Source organism: Narcine bancroftii, chromosome 6 (genome assembly GCF_036971445.1).
Source record: "Narcine bancroftii isolate sNarBan1 chromosome 6, sNarBan1.hap1, whole genome shotgun sequence".
Lineage (NCBI taxonomy): Eukaryota > Metazoa > Chordata > Chondrichthyes > Torpediniformes > Narcinidae > Narcine > Narcine bancroftii.
Genome location: NC_091474.1, coordinates 89,785,953 through 89,807,440, shown reverse-complemented (window position 1 = coordinate 89,807,440; position 21,488 = coordinate 89,785,953). Strand labels below are relative to the sequence as shown.

The following is a 21,488-nucleotide window of genomic DNA, read 5'->3' as shown; positions in this document are numbered from 1 at the left end:
TCCAAATCCAATTCTAACCAACACTATCTGTCAGCCACTTCATTCTTCTTGAAAGACCCTTCTTGACGTTCCGCTCATTAATTGCCCACTTAGGTTTTCCCCCTTAGTCAATCTTGTCTCTTTTTTTCACTTTGTCTTCCAAACGTGAAATGCCAATGAGGTCCAATTCGATATTTCATGCATCAGGGTAATCACCTTACTTAAGTGCTATCTGGCATCAGTTTATTGGGTCTGGTGATACTAGTTGCTGCTATAAGTCGAATCAAGTTGCTTTAATGCTCGCATGTCTGTGTGTTTAAATTTGACTAGCCTTATTCTCAACCACTATCTATCAGTCTGTGTGGACGAGATTAAAATGCTGCTCTAGTTTCTGGATTCCCCATTGATGATCTCCATCTTTTACATCCCCAACTTCGATTCACTAATTATCCCTAAACTTGCTCAACTCTTGGAGGGCGCTCCGAGCTATCTAATTTCCAACCTTTGAATTTTGCATCAAAATGAAGTTCCTAATTTAATCAAGAATTGTGAAGCAAACAGTGCTTATAAAGGGTGAGAGCTGCCATCCATCTAGGTAATTTTCTAATTTATCTATTGCCTCCTCCATTTTCTCCTAAACATTCTTTATTCTCTCAGTCAGGTTTCCAATACCTCCTTGTAATTGTCACAACTGATAAAATACTGCCACATTGCAAACTCAGTTTAACCTATATGCCGTAAAAATTCACTCCTAAATTATCCTGCATTACTTCACTGCCATGTTTATTGTAAATTAGCATGAAATTAATAATTATCTTGCAACAAAAATCTGGTGCCTTCTGTTGTGAACAATTTTTTATAATTTATGCTCAGTTATAGACAGTAAACTGTTTGCTTTTGAAGTCTCATTCCTTTAACATTGGAGATTTTTTAAATGCTATTATTCCTGTTTCACATCTTTCAACCTCATTATTCTTCTCTGACATTTATTTTCTCAGCGTGATTTAAATCTAATTTGCATGTCATAAAATATGGTTCTTCAAGCATTTTTCAAATTAATTGCATGAAGGGTCTATAGTTTTGGTGCTTGTTCCTACACGATTTAGAAGGCACGACGCTGGAGTAACAAGTCTACTCTGCGGAGCTGTCTTGTGAGTAATGCTTGTTGTTTCTTCTGGGTTGTAATGTTCTTGTAGCCTTCTCTGCTCTCTTGGTACATACTTGGGGCCAGTTTCTCCTCTTGGACGGTGACCACTACTTCCCTTGAAGCTTGTGGGTTGTTTTCTCAGGGAAAATGCTTATTGAGATTCTTTGTAAACATGTACAAGTGTTAAACATTTCTACTACGAAAGATGCTTTGCGGGAACGTCACATGATTCAGTAGGGACAGGAAGAAAAATCCCACCTCTCCTCGAGAATTGATTTAAAAAAAAAGAGAAAGAAAAGCAACATTAAACAATTCAACTTGGAAGAAAACATTAATTTAAACCTTTCCAGAAAAGAACAAAGCTGCAGCAACGACATCCGGAGTCCTGCTGGAAGAAGGAAGCTTGGGGGTGAGGTTTGCCATGGCCCCCTCGTAAGTGGTTCGCCCATTTGGTTGAGAGGCCTTCGCTGCTGGAACGATCAGACTCTGCTGAAGACGAACTTGTGCGCATGCGCGAATCGGTCAAAGATGCCGAAGTTGCCAGCATTGTTAGCATTACTGAAGGCAGACAGCAGCATTCAGAACTGGAGGATGAAGAAGAAGAGGATTCTGACTGAGAGTGAAGAAACTTACACAAGTTTGGAAGAAGACGAACAACAAACTGCTACAGCACCCAGTAAAGGGATTAAAAAATAAAGCACCCAGGAAGGAAAAAGCATTAAATATGCCATTGAAGGCCCTGGATAAGAAAGAAAAACTTACAAATAAAAAACAATATTTTATCAGTTGTGACAATTACAAGGAGGTATTGGAAACCTGACTGAGAGAATAAAGGATGTTTAGGAGAAAATGGAGGAAGCAATGGATAGAATGGATAAATTAGAAAATTACCTAGATGGATGGTCTGCGGAAATCAATAAAATATGGGAAAAAGTGACATATCAGAAAATTTTAGTAGTAGGAATAATATCAAAATTGAAGGAAAGGAATTGATATCTTTATTTCAGGAATGGTTGCCTAAGGTTTTGGGCAAGGATAATCTTGGAATACATATTGTGATTGAGAGGATGCATAGGTCCCTTATGCCTTTGTCCTAAGTTGGATCGAAAGCCACGTTCTATATTGATTAAATGTTTAAGATATCAAGATAGAGAAAAAATACAGCGCAGCGGCGAAGTAAAGGCAAGAGGAGGACCGTTGAAAGCCAAGGGAGGCAGAGTATTGTTTAATCCAGATACAAGTGCAACGTTGTTGAAGTGCAGTCGGGAATTCAACCCAGTGAAAATATCCCTCTGGCAGAAAGGATACAACTTCATACTGTGCCATCCAGCAACTATGAAGATTATAATGCTGGGTGGTGGAAAGAAATTTTTCTCGGATCTTCAAAGTGCAACAGACTACGTAAATCCATTGCCAGAACTTAAAGATTGAAATGGCGTATACATTTTTAAGAAATGATTTCTTCCATTTTTTAATGATTTCTTCCATTTTTTAAATATATTTCTCTTGCATATAAAGAATGAAATGTTATTACTTTGGGAATACTGCAGGAGAATAAGGACATTGGGGACCATTTTCTGTCACAACACAGATTTGCTGCAATATAAGTTTTTACACCAGCTATAGCTCACTCCGCAAAATTATATGAATCAAAATAAGACATTTCGAATCAATACTTTAAGTGTGGTGAGGAGATTGGAACTTTTTTTTAACATTCAATTTGGGGATGTTACGAGATAAGATCCTTTTGGATAGACCTGGGGAAATTTTTAGAGACATCTACGGGATTCAACTTTTTACAGAACCCAGAAATATTCTTATTGGGGAATACTACCAGTATAAGACCTAGAATAAGCCTGTCTTAACATTAAACAATATTTTGCAAGATCGCATTGGCGGTGGCCAGGAAATGTACAGCAGTAACTTGGAAGTTTGATTCACATCTAACTTTCACCTGTTTGAATGTGGAAATGCGTAGTTGTGTTCCCCTTGAGAAGATCACATAACCTAAGAAATAAATATGATATATTTTTATAAATATGATCGCTTTATTTACAAAATATAGGTGTAAATCTTTAATTGCACCCAATCTCACCTGCAAGACCCAAGCTAGCATCCCCTTGAGATCTAGGTAAATTTTGAAAATGTGATTTATGGGGTAGTTGGTGGACTTCCGCAACCCATTTCTTTCTTTTTTCACTCTTCTTGTCTTCTTTTCTTCTCTTTATTTCTTTTCTTTGGGGCTTACTTTCTTCTTAACCATTTTTGTTGGGGAGGTAGATATTATAGCCGTCATGTATCATAGATCATTATTTTTGCTCTAAACTCAATGTTTTTCTGTTTTTGTTGATAGTTTGACATGGAAAATGTAAGCAAAATATTCCCAAAAAAATGCTTTCAGAATCGATTGCTGGACTGTATCATGACTGAAAGGTGCGACTTCTTATTCCTTTGCATGCAACACATCTTCTGATGTTTCAGGAATTTTCTTGAAAGTGAAATTCAAACTGATTTGTGTTAAATTAAATTTAGACATACCTTCTGGCCCTGGGGATATTTAAATGTGATATTGGAGCTTTTATTGGATAACTATTCAAGAGTAAAAGGGAAAAATGGTGGAAGAGTACTAAAATTGAATTGTACAATGCTTAATGAGGTTTGAATTTTGTTTTAAGATGGTGGTTTATGTGACTAATATGATGATAGATGTGAAGTTAGTTGATATTTGGTGAAGGTTTATCTCTATAGAGAAAGTATTTTTTCATCTTTTTTTTCAGGCTACAATTTTTTTTAAGAATTGATTATTGTTTAAGAATTTTTGATAGATAATGTTACTAACTTTACTAATTTTTTATATATTTTTTTTCTTTGGCTTGGCTTCGCGGACGAAGATTTATGGAGGGGGTAAAAAGTCCACGTCAGCTGCAGGCTCGTTTGTGGCTGACAAGTCCGATGCGGGACAGGCAGACACGGTTGCAGCGGTTGCAGGGGAAAATTGGTTGGTTGGGGTTGGGTGTTGGGTTTTTCCTCCTTTGCCTTTTGTCAGTGAGGTGGGCTCTGCGGTCTTCTTCAAAGGAGGTTGCTGCCCGCCAAACTGTGAGGCGCCAAGATGCACGGTTTGAGGCGTTATCAGCCCACTGGCGGTGGTCAATGTGGCAGGCACCAAGAGATTTCTTTAGGCAGTCCTTGTACCTTTTCTTTGGTGCACCTCTGTCACGGTGGCCAGTGGAGAGCTCGCCATATAACACGATCTTGGGAAGGCGATGGTCCTCCATTCTGGAGACGTGACCCATCCAGCGCAGCTGGATCTTCAGCAGCGTGGACTCGATGCTGTCGACCTCTGCCATCTCGAGCACCTCGACGCTAGGGATGAAAGCGCTCCAATGGATGTTGAGGATGGAGCAGAGACAACGCTGGTGGAAGCGTTCTAGGAGCCGTAGGTGGTGCCGGTAGAGGACCCATGATTCGGAGCCGAACAGGAGTGTGGGTATGACAACGGCTCTGTATACGCTTATCTTTGTGAGGTTTTTCAGTTGGTTGTTTTTCCAGACTCTTTTGTGTAGTCTTCCAAAGGCGCTATTTGCCTTGGCGAGTCTGTTGTCTATCTCATTGTCGATCCTTGCATCTGATGAAATGGTGCAGCCGAGATAGGTAAACTGGTTGACCGTTTTGAGTTTTGTGTGCCCGATGGAGATGTGGGGGGGCTGGTAGTCATGGTGGTTGAGTTAAATATATGTTTCATCTTCGCTCCGTTTGTTAAATATATGCATTTAAGTTTGATTTAAATATGTTTTTTAAGTCTGATATTTTAGTATTAATTACTTTTCTTTTTGTTAGTATTTTAATTGGTTATGTTTTTGTTTTTTTTTGTAAGTGGGTTTTTTTCTCACATATTATTAACTTTATTAATTCTTCACTCTTTATTTTTGGGGGGGAAAGGGGGAGTTGGACTAATTTGAGTTGGGTTATTAATGTGTAATAATTATTGGGGAGGGTATAGTTTATTTAGATTACTGGTACTGTATTGTAATTTTATTATTTTATTCTTAATTTTTTTTAATGTAATCCTTTATGTAATTCATGTTATAAAATCTTAAATAAAGTTTAAAAAAAAGACATACCTTCTGGCCCACGATCCCGTGCCGCCCCATTAACCTACAACCCAGGTACGTTTTGAACAGTGGGAAACCCACACAGACACTGGGAGAATGTGCAGGATTAGAACTCTGGTGCTGTTAACAGCATTGTCCTAACTGTTAGGCTCACTGCCGCCAATGTGGGCCTGATCGTTGAAAGTTGTGCACTCTCTATCCAGATTGCTTGCTTTTAACTCATCTTCTGCAACTGCTGAGGCACACATGACTTCTCATCCGAAAGGCAAACCTAGTTATGCACTCCATATTTCAGATCTTTCCTTGTTGTCAGAGTCAGTTCTGTGCTTAAATGCAACTCTCACTTCAAAGGATTGAAATATCCTGTTCTAATGCTGTGCTGTTTTGAATGGTACTTGGCAATTGTAAAACATTGATTTTGGTTCCACTCTTTTTATCATACCAGTTCAAGTTCATGATCACCTGATTGAACAAGTAGAACCCAACAAAATGGCTTTCTCTGGTCCTCAGTGCAAATACACATTCAAACATAGCACACATAGAGACAAATGATACATATGCTGTACGAATGTACATATAGAAATTAACATTTTAAAATAAGTAGTAGAGGCTTTGAGCCATTCATTTAGCCATTCAGCAGTCTCACTGCCCATGGGAAGAAGTTTCTCAGCCTGGTTTTTCTGTCTCCTGTATCTCTTCCCTGATAGATGGTGGTCGAGGTCTTCAATGATTTTACAAGCCTCTTCAAACAACCATCCAGGTAGATCACATCAAGAGACCATGAGCTCATGGTCCTGTGGATTGACCTCAGATCTAGAGCAGTGGTTCTCAACCGTTCCCCCCCCCCCCCCACCACATACCCCCACTCACATACCACCTCAATTCCCTTATAGTATTCTGTATTGCAACTGTACCACACCCTGACGCAACTGGCCAGGATGCTCTCGATAGAAAGTTGACAGAATGGTGGCCAGTGGCTTTGCCCACTTCAGTCTTCTCAGGAAGTGCAGTCTTTGTTGCACCCTCCTGGCAACTGAGGAGATGTGCATCCTGCATAAGTGGACTGTGAGGAACTTGGTGTACTATACTCTCTCCACTACCGAGCTATCCCTGTGTAATGGATCCTCCTGAAGTCCACAGTCATCTCCTTTGTCTTGTTCATGTTGAGGCTTGGACTGTTATTCTTCCACCTTTTCTCTGTTGCGCAACTCATCATGGCTCCTAATGAGCCAGTTTGAAAGATGCCATCCCACACCAGCCTTTCTTCTTGAATCCTTCTTGGATCTTGCACTTTGAATATGTCCTAGCATCTTTTGAAAGTTGCTGAATTTTCTCATGGGACATTCTGTATGTCAAAGACACTGTTGGGAGAAATTGGTTCTTATTTTCCCTAAGTCTTGTAACAAAAAAAAGAAATAATTTTGCAATCAATAGCCTGTTAATTGTGATTAATTCTGCTTTCAAGTTTCTTGGATGCATTAGTCATCAAAAGATATGGAACAGAGTCCTCTGACCAACCCACATCTATTTTTCTATCAATCCCATTTTCCCATTTCTATCAATCCCATCCCTAACCCATTTTATTTTCCTCAATTGCCCTCAAGTTCAAGCACTCTTGGACACAATGCAATTTTTAGAGGGATGTTTTGGGATGTGGGAGAAAGCTCACATGTGGGGGAGAAAGTGTAAACTCCACACCTTCAACACAGATCTGGATTGAATAGGATCACTGGAACTGTGAGGAAGCAACTCGACTGGAGAATTATCCCATCTCTCATTTCACGAATGATGTCCCTTATGCCTTCATCTCCTCTCATAAATAAATTCACTCTGTCCTGAAGTGCAGTGTTCAGACTTTGTCAAGATATTTCAAGAAGAGTTTCTTTCCAACATCGATCAGGCTCTTGAACACCCCACCCCCCCTCAACTCTTGTTACGCTAACAGGGATTGCCCCGACATCGCAAAAAAAATTGCCTACACTATTGCAAAGTCACTTTTTGAGCCACTTTTTAAAATCCGATTGTATATGATTGTAGTTTTTCTTTACAAAGTCCTTGTTCAGCTGCAGCAAGTAAGCATTTCAGTGTATGTGTACATTGTATAATGTACAGTAAAATCCCTTTTATCCAGAATTCAAGCAACCAGCAAATTAGCGAGGTAAATAAATAATAGAATGGATAAGAATAAATAAAAAAAATAATTATAAGTTTAAAATTGTAAATGTTCTCTGAAGTAACATAAACCTTTGGTGAACATGGGAGCAAATATTCAGCCAGCACAGCGCCTTGGCCGTACTTTGTCATAGTTGTCTGAATAAAATGGTGTCGCCCAGGATGAAGGGCTGGTTGATGCCACTAACCATTGGGGTGACTCTTTTAAAGTGTCTCCTTAACCCTGCATAGTAAGAGCCTTTATTAGTATATTATTAAGTATAGTAGCAAGGCTTTACCTATAAACTTGGGTGAGGGGAATGAGTAATTATCTATAATGTTATTGTTCATCTTTCGGACAGCTCCGAGGAGGGGGATGAACTGGATTTGCAGCGACTTCTGAATGTTTTTAAGAATGTGACTGAAAATAAAGTAAAATACTTTAAGGCTTATTTATTCATGCAAATGAAGTTTGTTCAGTGTAAATACGGTATAGTATCTTTGTCTTTTAAAATGTTTATTCTTAATGCATGTGGCTTAGTTGGGCATTGTAAGAGTGAGTCTCAAGCAACTAGAAAACTCACTTATCTGGCATCTGCCAATCCCCATAGTTGCTGGATACCAGGGGTTTTACTGTATATGACAGTAAATGCATAAATGACAGTAAATGCGTTATCATTGTTCCATCTGAAGCTTAGTGTCATACAAAGGTTTGGTATTACTTCCTTTTACTTGTGTTTTAATACCATGTAAATTGATTTTTTTATACCATATATGCCAGCCTATTGGCATAACTTAAAAATGTTGCCTCAAAGTCAGGGATTATCTCATACACGTTTAACATCAGAGCCTTGTTTGCAAAATCTCGCACCGCTGCTGTGTTCACCTTACCCCTCCATATCCTATCCCGCCAGCTCCAACTCAAGTATCTCAGCCAGGCCCTAGGTGCACTCTACCACCTTCCTCACACCCAACAACCCGGCAAAACCACGCAAATGGCAATAGCGAAAAGAGCGTCTGCACATCGAGGGGCATTGCCCATTCAGCATACCCATTGAAGACTCGGTGCTCCCTCGCAGGGTCCACCCATCCATGTCAACTGCCGACGCTGTCTTATTTCAAAATATCCTCATAAAATTAAAACCTTATTAGGGTAATTTGTTATTAAAATGTTGTGACAGCATGACTCCACTGGTCAGTGGAAAGTGCCAGACTTCGGTGGGGTTGGGGGTGGAGGTCATCCTATACAAAAGAGTATAGCTCAAAACCTATATTTTTGGTGGAAAATCTGGGGGGGGTCATCCTATACAAAAGGTTATAGCTCAAAACCTATATTTTTGGTGGAAAATTTGGGGGGTCATCCTATACAAAAGGTTATAGCTCAAAACCTACATTTTAGGTGGAAAATCTGGGAGTCGTCCTATATGATGACGTGCGGTATTTCAAAATAGAACTTCAATCACAATAAATAATATATAAGGGAATGCTTAGGCTGTTAACATTCTTATTGTCATTCAATCTATATGTTCAGTTTCTGCACATGGTAATATTAGCATTTCACTTTCATGGATAGCACCATGGCCACTCAAGTAGCCCTCTGGGGTGATACGTTGTTTGAGGGGTTTCCTTAACAGTCTCAGCCCCTCAAGGTCCAGTAGCAGAAGGAGCTGAGACTGTGCTTTTTTTTAAAACCATCTCACTATTTATCATGCCATTTTTTTCAAGGCTGAATGTTCCCAGGTGGAGTGATTTGTGCAGCCTATTTAAAATTACGCCATTTACTTTGGATTGCTTTATTATTCTTGCCAAATGGAGCACTTCACACGGTTAGATCTCCACTGGAGTTTATCATTTATGTGTCTTCCAGTTCCAGCCTCTGTGGTATGAGACTTGAAATTAATCTTTGGGTAATTCATGGTCATTTGATTGATTTTATTTTATGAAGCATGAAATAGATCTGGGAGACCTTGGAAACCATCTCTGCACCATCTATTGGGCAGAGGTGTAACAAAATTCTATGTCCTTGAGTTCCATTCTGAATACTTTGTTAGTGTTAAATATTGGCTTGAAAATGAGAGCAGAAATAATTGGTTGTGCAGGGAAGGTGAGTATATAGAGCATTTTTATGAGATAAAAAGAATTGACAAAGTAACTTGATCTTGTATTTAGCATTTGCCATTTGTTCCATGGAAATATAACCCACCTCCATTAATCTGGGCAAATGGTTCCTTTGCATTGATCAGAGGTCATAAAATTCAGGAAAAAAATGTTTTTCTGGGAAATATGCCTGAAGGGAAGATTGAAATATTGATTTTCTTCTCTCAATTTGTGAGTTGTGAATTCTATCATATTAATCATGCTTTCTAGCCAAAGGATTCACTTAATTACAAGTTCTGCTTTGGATGGCCTAGTCTTGGTCACATTTTTTTTGCTATAAAATTTCAAAATATTCAAAATGTCTTTTCCTGAAAAGTTCAAAGAAAAACACAATGGTGGAGAAACTCAGCAGGTCAAACATTGTCCATTATAAAGCAAATACATGACCGACATTTCAGGCTCAAGTCCTTCATCAAGGACTGGAATGGTGTCAGCTGGTGTCCGAACAAAAGACAGGAGGTTGATAGATGGAGAAGGGATGCAGGGGGAAAGGGTGAGCAAAGGAGGGGGGAGGGATGGCTAGGTGAGCAAAGAGGGAAGAGGAGGAGAGCCGGAAGGGGGGGAGAGGAAAGCAGGTTAGCAGAAACTGAAGAAGTCATTGTTAATGCCGTCTGGTTGGAAAGTGCCCATGCAGAAAATCGGGTATTGTTCCTCCGATTTACGGTGGTCTTGGTGGGATAGTGTTTAAGGCCATGGACAAAGATGTGAGTATGGGAATGGGGCACAGAACTGAAATGGTTGGTTACTGGGAAGTCTCTGTGTGGATGGAGCGAAGGTGCTCAGCGAAGCGTTCTCTCAATTTGAGCCCAGTCTGTCCGATACCAAGAAGACCACAAAGGGAGCACTGGATGCAGTAATTCAATCCTGCAGATACATGTTGCTTCACTTGAAAGGCCTGTTTGGGGCCCCAAACTGTGGTGAGGGAAGGGTTGTGGGTGTAACACCTCCTGCAGCCACAGGGGACGGAGCTGGAGAGGCTGATTGGTGGGGAGGGATGAGTGCATGAGGGAGTCATGAAGGGACCAGTCCCTATGGAGGGCAGTGAGGGGAAGATATGTATGGCAGTGGAATCCTGTTGTAAGTGCTGTAATTTCCAGAGGATCACGTGTTGGATGCAGGGCTGGTAGTGTGGTAGATGAGGATAAGGGTATTTTGTCTTTATTGCATCTGGGGGCAGAGGGGGTAAGGGCAAAGGAGAGGGAAATGATGAAGGTGAGGGCTGAGTTGATGGTGGTGGAAGCCATATTTGTGGAAGATGGCAGACACTTCGGAAGATCTGGACTGGAAGACCTCATCTTGGGAGCAAATGTGGTGGAGGTGGAAAAATTGAGAGAAATTAATAGAGTCTTTGCAGGGGATAGGGTATGAGGCAGTGTCGACAAGGTAGATGTGGGAGTTAATAATATATGTCAGAGGAAAGCTTGTCTGCCAAGATGGAGACAGAGAGATCTAGGAAAAGGAGAGCATTGTCAGTGATGGGCCAGGTAAAAAGTTTAATATTTTATAAGCCAGGCCACTGATTTACTGTTACTAAGTCAAATTTTGTTGTGATTGAGTGCAGTCATGAAGTTTTAGTTGTGTGGGATATTTCAATTTCTAATTCTGCCTAAGTTGTTTTATCTATAAATGGTAGAGAGGAATGCTTGGGACAACAGTGTCATGATGTTATTCAATGGCAATCCATTTTCTGCTGGTTTCTTTCTGAAACCCAGAGGATCACGTTTTCTGATTGCGTTTCTTTTCATGTGTTTATAGGTTAGTTGAAACTGCAACTGGAGAGAGATCCCAAACCACAAAGAAGTTTCTTAAAGCTCCACAATCATTTAAAATAGAACCCGAGATCATGAAAAATGTAAAAATGAAGCATTTGATGCCTACTAGATTGTAGAAAAAGGAAGCCACCGTTGATATTTGCACATCCAGTTGGTGAATCGATTGGTTGGAGTTGGCTGCATAAAATGAATGTTGATCGAAAGAAAGTTCATATATCAGGAATAAAGTTTTTGAATTACTGCTCAAAATTGACTACGGGTATCAGACAGACCAAATGTGACCTTGCATGGTTTGTTTTGGGAAGTCATACAAGTAATGGTTTGCATAGTTCATTAACTGTTGAGCATAAATGTCACTTTGATTATATTGCAGTTAAGTGATTCAACAAACCAATAGAAGTCATTAAATAATTCTGAGATGTGAAAACTTGCCTCATTAAATATTGTGATGACACCCATCCTCCATAAAGTTGAAATGATTGGAAGGTAAATGATTTGCAAAGAGCTAGCAATCGGGAAATTCTGAAGCATGGCAATCTTTGTGCTCCCAATAATAAGGATGGATAGATAGTTCCCACAAAAAAATGGAGCTATTGCCATGTAACATGGTCTGTCCAGGAGCAATGGAATACCAAGGATAAATCAACTTCAGCGGTGAGAATAGTTTATTCACTGAGAGAAGTTAACATCATTGACATGGGCCTCCATTCATTGATCATCCGTAATTACGTTTGCGAAAGTGGTGATGATCCATTTCCTTAATTTCTGCCATTTTTCTAGTGAATGTGCACTTGAAGAGGTGAGTGGTGCAGAGTATCAGGATTTGGAAACTCAATCGGCAATGGCACATGTTTAAGGGGGGAGTTTGTACTTCATTTCCAAAGATACTGGAGAAGTATAAATCATCTACCGCTAACCAAGGATGGTATTAAATTGAAAGAAAATGTAGATATTTTTACAAAGATTTTTAGCAGTCTAATGGCCTGTACCAAGGGTTAAAGTTTTTAAACTTCTGTCAAAATGTATCCTGTTGTGGATCCGCAAGAAATACAATTTTTCAGCAGAATAATGTCCTGTAGCAAGTATTTCTGTCACAGCTTTCGGCAACATATGAAGCCCATATTCCACTTACCGGCCAACTTTCCTGGTTTCTTTTTCATGATTTTCCAGGTTCCATTTGTAAGGTTTAAAGTCACATGATGACTTGGTCAGCGATGAGCTAATTCCATACTCGAGCTAGTGGGCTCCCAGGCCAAGCAGTCATAACATGCTCTGCTGCATTCTGAGGCTACATCCTGGAGTGCTTTACCAAATTGTAGCCTGGAACAGTCAGATGAGGAGGACAGTCAAGACTTGTATCTGTTCGTCTTTAGAATTTGAAACGTGAGATCCAGGGAGTTCTTGACAGGCAAGATAAGGAGAGAATATTTCCCCTTGATGGAGAATCTAGAATCAGAGATCACAATTTAAAAATGAAGGTGTGGACAGCACAGTTAGCATAGCACTGCACTGACTGTAAGGAGCTTGTACGTTTATCTGGGTACCCTCCACCTTTAAAATCGCATGGGAGGGTTGTAGATTAATTTTGGTATTTTGGGCTCGATGGCTGGAAGGACCTGTTACTGTACTGGATGTCTGATTTTTTTTTTATTGCTCATTTAAGACTGGAATGATGCAGAAATCTTTTGAGAGTTGAATCTTTGCAGTTCTCTCTGTATCTCCAAATTTGTATGCTGGTCTGTAATTTAGTTCCCATCTCGTGGTCTGACATTGTGTTAGTTTGGTTATATTTGTATTGAAGTTGCCGAATTGTGAATAGGTTGAGAGGAGGAGAATTATTTGCAAAGGATATTTTTGGATATAAACTAAAACCACTGTTGTTAGTATTATTATTAATGAGTTTTTTTGATAGAAATGAAACATCCTTTAGTTGTGTTCAGAAACAAGTTCATCGGAATTTGTCATGGAAAATTTCAAAAATTTATGAAGAAAATTGCATTGAGGTAAAGATTCTGTCATTTGTGTGGAGGTATGACATTTTCATTTCTTCAGTTGCAACTAGAATAATTTTCCATCTTTTAAAAGCACATGCTGGAAATGAAGGAACATGTATTAATGCTACTCAGTGTTTCTAATGCTCCAGGATGTTGAATGTACAGACTGAGTAAAGAAAATGAACCCTTCCAGATAAATGTGAACCTGCTCATCCAGTTTACTTTTTCACCTTGGTCTAATAGTGGAAAATTCTATGAATGACTTAATATGGAATTCCAAGAAAGCCCAAGCAGGAAACCTGATGCCAGCATAATTTAAATAACTTCAGACAATTTCCTTATTCTATGGAAATCTGATGTTGGAGCAAACTAGTTGGTCAAAAATTGATAAGTCTTCAGTCCTGATGAAATGCCAGAGTACTGAAAGAAATGGGAATTGTGGTAATTTACCAAAATTAGCTGGACTCTGGGCAGGTCTGCACAGATTAGAAGATAGAAAATGTTAAAACGACTTGCAGGCAGAAGGCAGGCAACTGTAGCTGGGACAATGAATGCTTGAAGCTATCGTTGAGGAAGAAAGTGTGAGAAGATTTGGAAGAGGTGGGTGAGTGCAGCAGATCTAAGTTGGCTGATGACACCAAAACTGAGTGGAAAAGCAAATTGTGCATTGGAAGTGGGGCATCTGCAGAGAGATGTCGATAGGTTAAGTGAGATGGAGAGGGTTAGGCAGATGGAGTACAATGTTGGTAAATGCAAGAAAATCTAGTTTGGAAGGAAAAATAGTAGATAGCATTATTTAATTGCTGGAAAATCTCAGCATGCTGTTGCACAGAGGGACTTTGGAGTGCTTGGGATTGCAGGTGCCACAAGCCATCAAGAAGGCAAATGGAATATTGGCCTTTGTTGCAAGAGGGATTGAATTTAAGAGCAGGGAGGTTCTGCTGCAAGGGGAAGGGGAGGAGGGTGCAGTGGGGGCTGCTCCTGGTGCCCTGCATGTAGTTCTGCTCTCCTTGAAAAAGGATATTAAGGTTGAGTTGAGTACCCTTATCCAAAATGCATGAGACCAGAAGTGTTTTGGATATTGGATTCTTTTGGATTTTGGAACACCATTTTTTTAAAAATGCACTCATTCACTCAGACTTAAAGATACATGCATTCACATTACAATACTAATATTTACATATGCACAAATTAGCTGAAGTAGACATATATTGAAAAATCTTCGTTCAATAATGCACCACTTGCGTATGCTCTGTCAAATTCTCCGATCGGGATTTCTGAACTCTATGATGGTCTGTACCTTATGGGACCAGGACGGAAAAAGTTTTGGATTTTGGATCTTTTCTGAAGGGGTAGCTGAGATAGAGACAGGAAAGCTGTTTCCACTTGTAGGTGAGACTAGAATTGGGAAGCATAGCCTCAAGATTTGGGGGAGAGGGGAGGAGTCACGTGATGGAGTAGTGGCCGGACGGTGAACTCCAGCCCTCTCCAGAAAAGTCGGGAAAAACAAGAGAAAACACAAAGGCACAGAAATAAAAGTTACAGAAAAGTGAGTATAAAGGTGGAAAGAAGATGGCGACAAAAAAAGAAAAGTCGAAAGCAACGGTAAGAAGAGAGGAAGAGAAGACAAAGGAGGAAAAAGGTGAAGGCCTTACCTGTCCGAAGAGGCCCGCTGCGGAGAGAGAAACCCGCTCCCTCAGGTCGGTAAATAATGGACTACAAAAATGGCTCGCAGAGCCGAACAAAAGTGCGCAACCGCGCATGCGCGAAGTTTCGCGCATGCGCGATGCGAATGAAAAAAAACACACCGACGGGAGGGGGGACCAGCTGGGGAGTCGATCTCCACAGCCGGCAACGACAGCTGCAGAACACCTGCAGCAAGAAGAGACCACAGAAGACAATAGAAACAAGATAGAAGAGGAGGAAAGGGCAGCAAAGAAACAACAGATGGCCAACCCAGAGGAAGAAGAAGAGGAAGAGTATGGTGAAATAGAAGAAGAAAAGAGAGGCAAGGTAAAGGATATACTTGCTCTTATTAGAGGATACATGGAATCATTTAGAGAATGGCAAACACAGGAATTTAAGGATTTAAGAAAAAGAATAAACAACACAGAAGAGAAAATAAATAAAATGGAGATGACCTTAACAGAAATGGGAAAGAAAATGGACAAGATGGAAGAGCGGGCAGTAGCAGCAGAAATGGAGGTAGAAGACTTAAAAAAGAAATTGGAGGAATCTAATAAAAAAACTAAAGAGACACAAGAACTACTAGCTCAAAAAATAGATACAATGGAAAACCATAACAGAAGAAATAACATAAAGATAGTGGGCCTTAAGGAAGATGAAGAAGGCAAGAATATGAGGGAGTTTATAAAAGAGTGGATCCCTAAGACCCTAGGATGTCCAGAACTACAGCATGAAATGGAAATAGAAAGGGCACATAGAGTATTGGCCTCTAAACCACAACCACAACAAAAACCAAGATCTATTGTAGTAAAATTCCTAAGATATACTACAAGAGAAAAGGTACTGGAGAAGACAATGGAAAAAGTAAGAGAGGGCAACAAACCACTGGAGTATAAAGGGCAAAAAATCTTCATTTATCCAGATATAAGTTTTGAACTCCTAAAGAAGAGAAAAGAGTTCAATACAGCAAAGGCGATTTTATGGAAGAAAGGGTATAAATTTATACTAAAGCATCCAGCGGTATTGAAAATATTTATTCCAGGAAAACAAAACAGACTATTCGCGGATCCAGAAGAAGCACGAAAATTTGCAGAACAATTACAAAAATAGACTGAGGGAGGAAGACGGGTAATGAGAGTTAAAATGATCACGACTGATATGTATGTGGGTAAAGACAAAAATAGACTGAGGGATGAAGACGGGCAATGAGAGTAAAAATGATCACGATTGATATGTATGCAGGTAAAGAGGTATAAGAGTGAATAGAGACAATGAGCATACATGAATGTATCTGTACTTAGAGGAAAATATGGATAGTATAGACAAGAATTAATAAGGGAAGGTAATGGAATAGAGAGAATAAGGAGGGAATTAAAAGAGGGACCTTTGTGACATATGAAAAGTGAAATCTTTTCTGGGGGAGGCGGGGTGGGGGGAAATAGCGGTCACTGCAAAATCAGTTGACGCTTGCGAGTGGATTCGCAAATCCAAATGGAGAGGGGAGATGTGGTTGTCCGACAAGGGATAAAGGACAACTCAGGAGGTGAAGGGGAGATTGGGGATAAATAAGATAGAAATAGGAGAATAAGGAAAATGTTAGATGTTGTAGGAATGTTGTCTTATAAAGAGTTGAAAATAAGAAAACAGAAATGGAAAAGGAGGAAAGGTAATGATGGAAAAACGGAAAGAGAAGATAAACAAAATATAAAAGGGCTACGCTGAACTATATGTCTTTAAATATTAATGGAATACATAACCAAATTAAAAGGAAGAAACTACCAAATTTAAATGAATAAATGTATTCCATTAGAAAAAATAACATATTGGTTAAGAAATAACATTGAAATATTCGAACAAGTATAGGAGCCTTACATTAAATACAATAGCAAAAACCTACCGGGGACAAACATTACCTAAGTTGATGGAAGGAGAAGGAAAGAAAAGAATGGACTCAGTAGAATTTCTGGTGTAATTTGGTTGAATGACAACATTGTCTGACTGGCTTAATGCAACCTAGATTGTATACCTAAAATGGATGAGAGGGGGGGGTGGGGGGGTGGTTTGGGAGGAAAGGGGGGGGGGGGAGAAAAAGTCACTGTATATGTGTGAAAAGAAATAGTGTATATCATGGCTAATGTGATTTATGGTGTGAAAAATAAAAAAATTTAAAAAAAAAAAAAAAAAAAAAAAAGATTTGGGGGAGTAGATTCAGGATATCATTGAACAATTTCAAGATAGTGAACTATGGAAAAATATATTGTCTCCTTCAATATATTGAAGGCATGGATAGATTTTGAAATGTGGGGGAATTAAGGGCTATGGGAAAAAGGAAGGCAGGTGGAGCTGAGTAGACAGCCAGATCACCCATGGTCTTAGTTAAATGCCGAGCAAGCTCAGCGTGACAGATAGTCTACTCCTCTCCTATTTCTTACATTCATGTGTTTGATTCCTGCAGGTTGGAGGGAGCTCATTACATGCGAATGTACATTGTCAAACCAAATCAGACATCATGAACAGGAACAAACGTGACAACCAGTTCTACAGTGTGGAAGTTGGGGACTCAACCTTCACTGTACTGAAACGCTATCAAAACCTGAAGCCCATTGGTTCAGGAGCACAGGGTATTGTGTGGTGAGTTCTCCGCAATGCCATCGCCAGGCAAGGATTGCTGGTGTGAACTTAGAATTTAAAAATAATGAGTGGAGAGGTGGAGAGTCTTCTCCCCTTAATTACTGTAATTTTATTATGTTAAAGAATCAATAACATGCTGTGGTGGCACAAATTAGGCCAACTTTCCAATAAGAAAAGATATAGCCAATATGGGATATTGCAGCATTAATTTGTCACGGTCGCATACTTACCTTGGTTGGGAGCGTTGCCGGCTGCCAGTGACGACTTAAAGCGATGCAGCGTGTGGAGAGGTTAGTAGCACGCACCCGCTTGTGTGTTAAGATTCAGTCTTCTTCTTTGGCTTGGCTTCGCAGATGAAGATTTATGGAGGGGTAAATGTCCACGTCAGCTGCAGGCTCATTTGTGGCTGACAAGTCCGATGCGGGACAGGCAGGCACGGTTGCAGCGTTTGCAGGAGAAAATTGGTGGGTTGAGGTTGGGTGTTGGGTTTTTCCTCCTTTGTCTTTTGTCAGTGAGGTGGGCTCTGCCGTCTTCTTCAAAGGAGGTTGCTGCCCGCCGAACTGTGAGACGCCAAGATGCACGGTTGGAGGCGATATCAGCCCACTGGCGGTGGTCAATGTGGCAGGCACCAAGAGATTTCTTTAGGCAGTCCTTGTACCTCTTCTTTGGTGCACCTCTGTCTCGGTGGCCAGTGGAGAGCTCGCCATTTAACACGATCTTGGGAAGGCAATGGTCCTCCATTCTAGAGACGTGACCTACCCAGCGCAGTTGGATCTTCAGCAGCGTGGATTCGAATCCACGTAAGATTCAGTATACGTGTGATAAATCTCAGATATAGGAGAAGAGGAGTGAGAATGTCAGGAATGCCCATGTGGCAGTGAACCAATGAGAAGGTCAGAGGAGTTTGGGGAGTTGAAGAATGCAATGTTGTGTCTAGTGAATAATAAAAGAAAGTCAACTTCATGGTGTGCTGGAAGAAACGAGTGAGTGCATTCTTGTTTGTAAGATGTGGTTACAAATGAATGCTGCTTTCTCATCAGTGGTAAAGGTATGATGGAAATGCCGAATGGTAAAGCACCTGGTGATGTAATCCGACAGTATTTTTATTGGGTAGTTTGCAACCTCTGAAAGGTTTGGGATTAGATAAATTTCAACTTGCTTTTGTATATTTAGCTTTATCTGTAGCGAAAAAATGTATTGCTAGTATGTGGAAAGATACAAATATGATTGATATTAATAGATGGCATAATGAGATGAAATATTGTTTAATAATGGAAAAAATTACATATGTTTCGCGTGATAACCATAGTTTTTTTATTAATAAGTGGTTGTTATACTCAGAATATTTACATTTCAAGTTATGTTGATTAGATCTTAATATGTATGTTTAATTTTTCCTTAATATTTTTTCTTTTTTCTTTCTTTATGGCTCTCCTTAGGAGAGTTGGCTGAAGGGGGAGGGGTTTCTTTTCTTTTTTTTTCTCTTTTCTTTTATATATATATAAAATAACATTCCTGTTTATGGTTAATAGTTGTATATGTTATGTACTATTTGTTTTTTGAACGAATAAATAAAGTTTTTAAAAAAATCAGTGGTAAAGGTATGTCATCATTTAGGTTGAATTTGGCATTGCACAAGAGAACTTTGCATGGTATGGAGAGTGTTGCAGTTAGAGCAAGATTATTTCAGTGCTTATGATCCAGGTTTGAATCAGGTGCTGTCTGTCAGAGATTGCTCATTCTCCCTGTGTCCCCTTGGACTTCCTCCTGATGCTCCAGTTTGCTTTGGCAATTTTTCCTTCAACTTATTTACAGCTTCATGATATGGTTTATGAGAGTCTCAACGTGGACAAGACAAAGGAGATGGTTGTGGACTTCAGGAGGACCAGGAGAGACCACCCTCCACTACACATCAACAACTCTGTAGTGGAGAGTGCCAAGTTCCTTGGAGTTCACTTAATTAGTGACCTATCGTGGACACACAACATCTCCTCACTTGTCAGGAAAGCGCCACAGTGACTGCATTTCCTGAGAAGACTGAAGCGGGCAAAGCTACCGGCCACCTTTATATCAACCTTCTGCAGGAGCTCTTTTGAGAGCGTCTTGGCTGCCTACACATTGTGGCATGCTTGCTGCAGAGAAATGGATCAGAGGCCAATCCACAGGACCACGAGAGGATCACTGGCATCTCCCTCCTCCCCCACCCCCCACCCCACAGTCCCAATCAACATGATCTGATTGGTTCGTTGTCTGAGGAGGTCGTGCAAAATCGCTGAGGACCCTTTCCACCCTGCACGCAGCATCTTTCAGCTGCTCCTGTTGAAAAAGAGATCCAGGACGATCAGAGCCAGTACCACCAGGCAGAGGAACAGCTTCTTCCCATGAGCAGTGAGAATGCTGAACGACCAAAGGAACTGCTCACACTGACCAGCCGAGACTCTCATGTTCACTAGACAATATCTATTTAATTATATGTGTGTGTGTGTGTGTGTGTGTGTGTGTGTATCTATACATATATATATAGTCCTGCATGTGTATTGTTTGTATATGTGTTATGTCTGGTTGTGTGTCTGCATGTTTTACACCAAAGACCGGGGAACGCTGGTTTGTCAGGCTGTATCTGTGCAATCAGATGACAATAAACTTGACAAAATTATCTGTTTGCAATGCCTATTATTTGAGAAACTGAAATTGACACACATTTTCACAGCAAAATATTCACCAATAGCCTGTTTGGATTACACACTTAATTGTAAATAGAGATATTAATGCCATCATAAAATAATTCAACTGATCTGGCAGAAAGATGATCTGTTTGTTTCAGCTCCATGGCATTCCTTCCACTCTCAAAAGGAGGAAGCAGGAAAACAGATTAGTACAAGACATGGTGTACTCTTACTGTTCTGTCTGAGATTGATCCTCTTCTCATATCTGTGTGTAGTTTATCTGGCTATTAGATGGATAGGGTGAGAAAGTGGGATGAGGAGCGAGTTTCTTACTTTGAGGAAGCATTCAGCTTCCTGCCCTGGGACCTTTGTGATTCTGTAATTAGATTTAAATTGCATTATTGAAGTTGGTGTTCATTATTTATTGACTGCAATCCAAACCTATGAATCAATCTAGATAGTCATGATTTACTTTTCTGCTTCTAGATAGATTTTTGTAGCAATGCAGCACGAGAAATGAAAATGCTGGAAGATAGCCTAGCCAGCTCTGGCTATAGTAAAAACAAAATGCTGGAGAAACTCAGTAGTGTCAAACAGCAAAGATAAAGATACATCACCAACGTTTTGGGCTAGAGCCCTTCATCAAGGTCTGAGCAAAATGTTGGGAGGTTCCTGAAGAAAATATTGGGGGTGGGAACACAGTCACAAAGGTAGGAGGTAATAGGTGGATAAGGAGGCACACCAGCAAAAAGGTGGAAAAGGGCTCTGTGATTGGAGAGGGAAGGGGGTGGAGATCTGGAGGAAGGAAGGGGTGGAGAGCTGGAGGAAGAACAGAGAGCAGGTTAGCAGAAACCGCAGAAGTCGATGTTAATGCCATTTAGTTGAAGAATGCCCAGAAGGAAAATCAGGTGTTGCTCCTCGAATTTACAGATGGGCTTGCTGAGGTAGTATCGACAGGCGTGAGCATGGGAATGGGGCGTGGAATTGAAATGGTTGGCCACTGGAAGATCCCTGTCACTGATGCGGACAGATGCTCAGCGAAGCGATCTCCCAGTCTGCATCCAGTCTCTCTGACGTAGAGAAGGCCACAAAGGGAGTGCCAGATGCAGTGGATAACTCTTGCAGATACACAAGTGAAGTGTTGCTTCACTTGAAAGATCTGTTGGGGGCCCTGAATGGTGGTGAGGGAGGAG

The 21,488-nt window shown here is 40.3% G+C and overlaps 1 protein-coding gene across 7 annotated transcripts in view; it reads left to right on the top strand.

Moving 5' to 3' along the window:
* Positions 1–21,488, top strand: part of LOC138736328 (mitogen-activated protein kinase 8) — a 107,105-nt gene that overhangs the window by 34,982 nt on the left and 50,635 nt on the right. For 4 of the 7 annotated variants that reach the window (XM_069885651.1, XM_069885655.1, XM_069885657.1 and 1 more), the window contains exons 2-3: positions 3,480–3,559; positions 17,454–17,629. In XM_069885651.1, the coding sequence (XP_069741752.1) occupies positions 17,508–17,629 (122 nt within the window). In that variant the 5' untranslated portion in view covers positions 3,480–3,559; positions 17,454–17,507. The remainder of the gene's footprint in view (positions 1–3,479; positions 3,560–17,453; positions 17,630–21,488) is intronic. The other 3 variants (XM_069885652.1, XM_069885653.1, XM_069885654.1) reach the window with 1 other exon arrangement.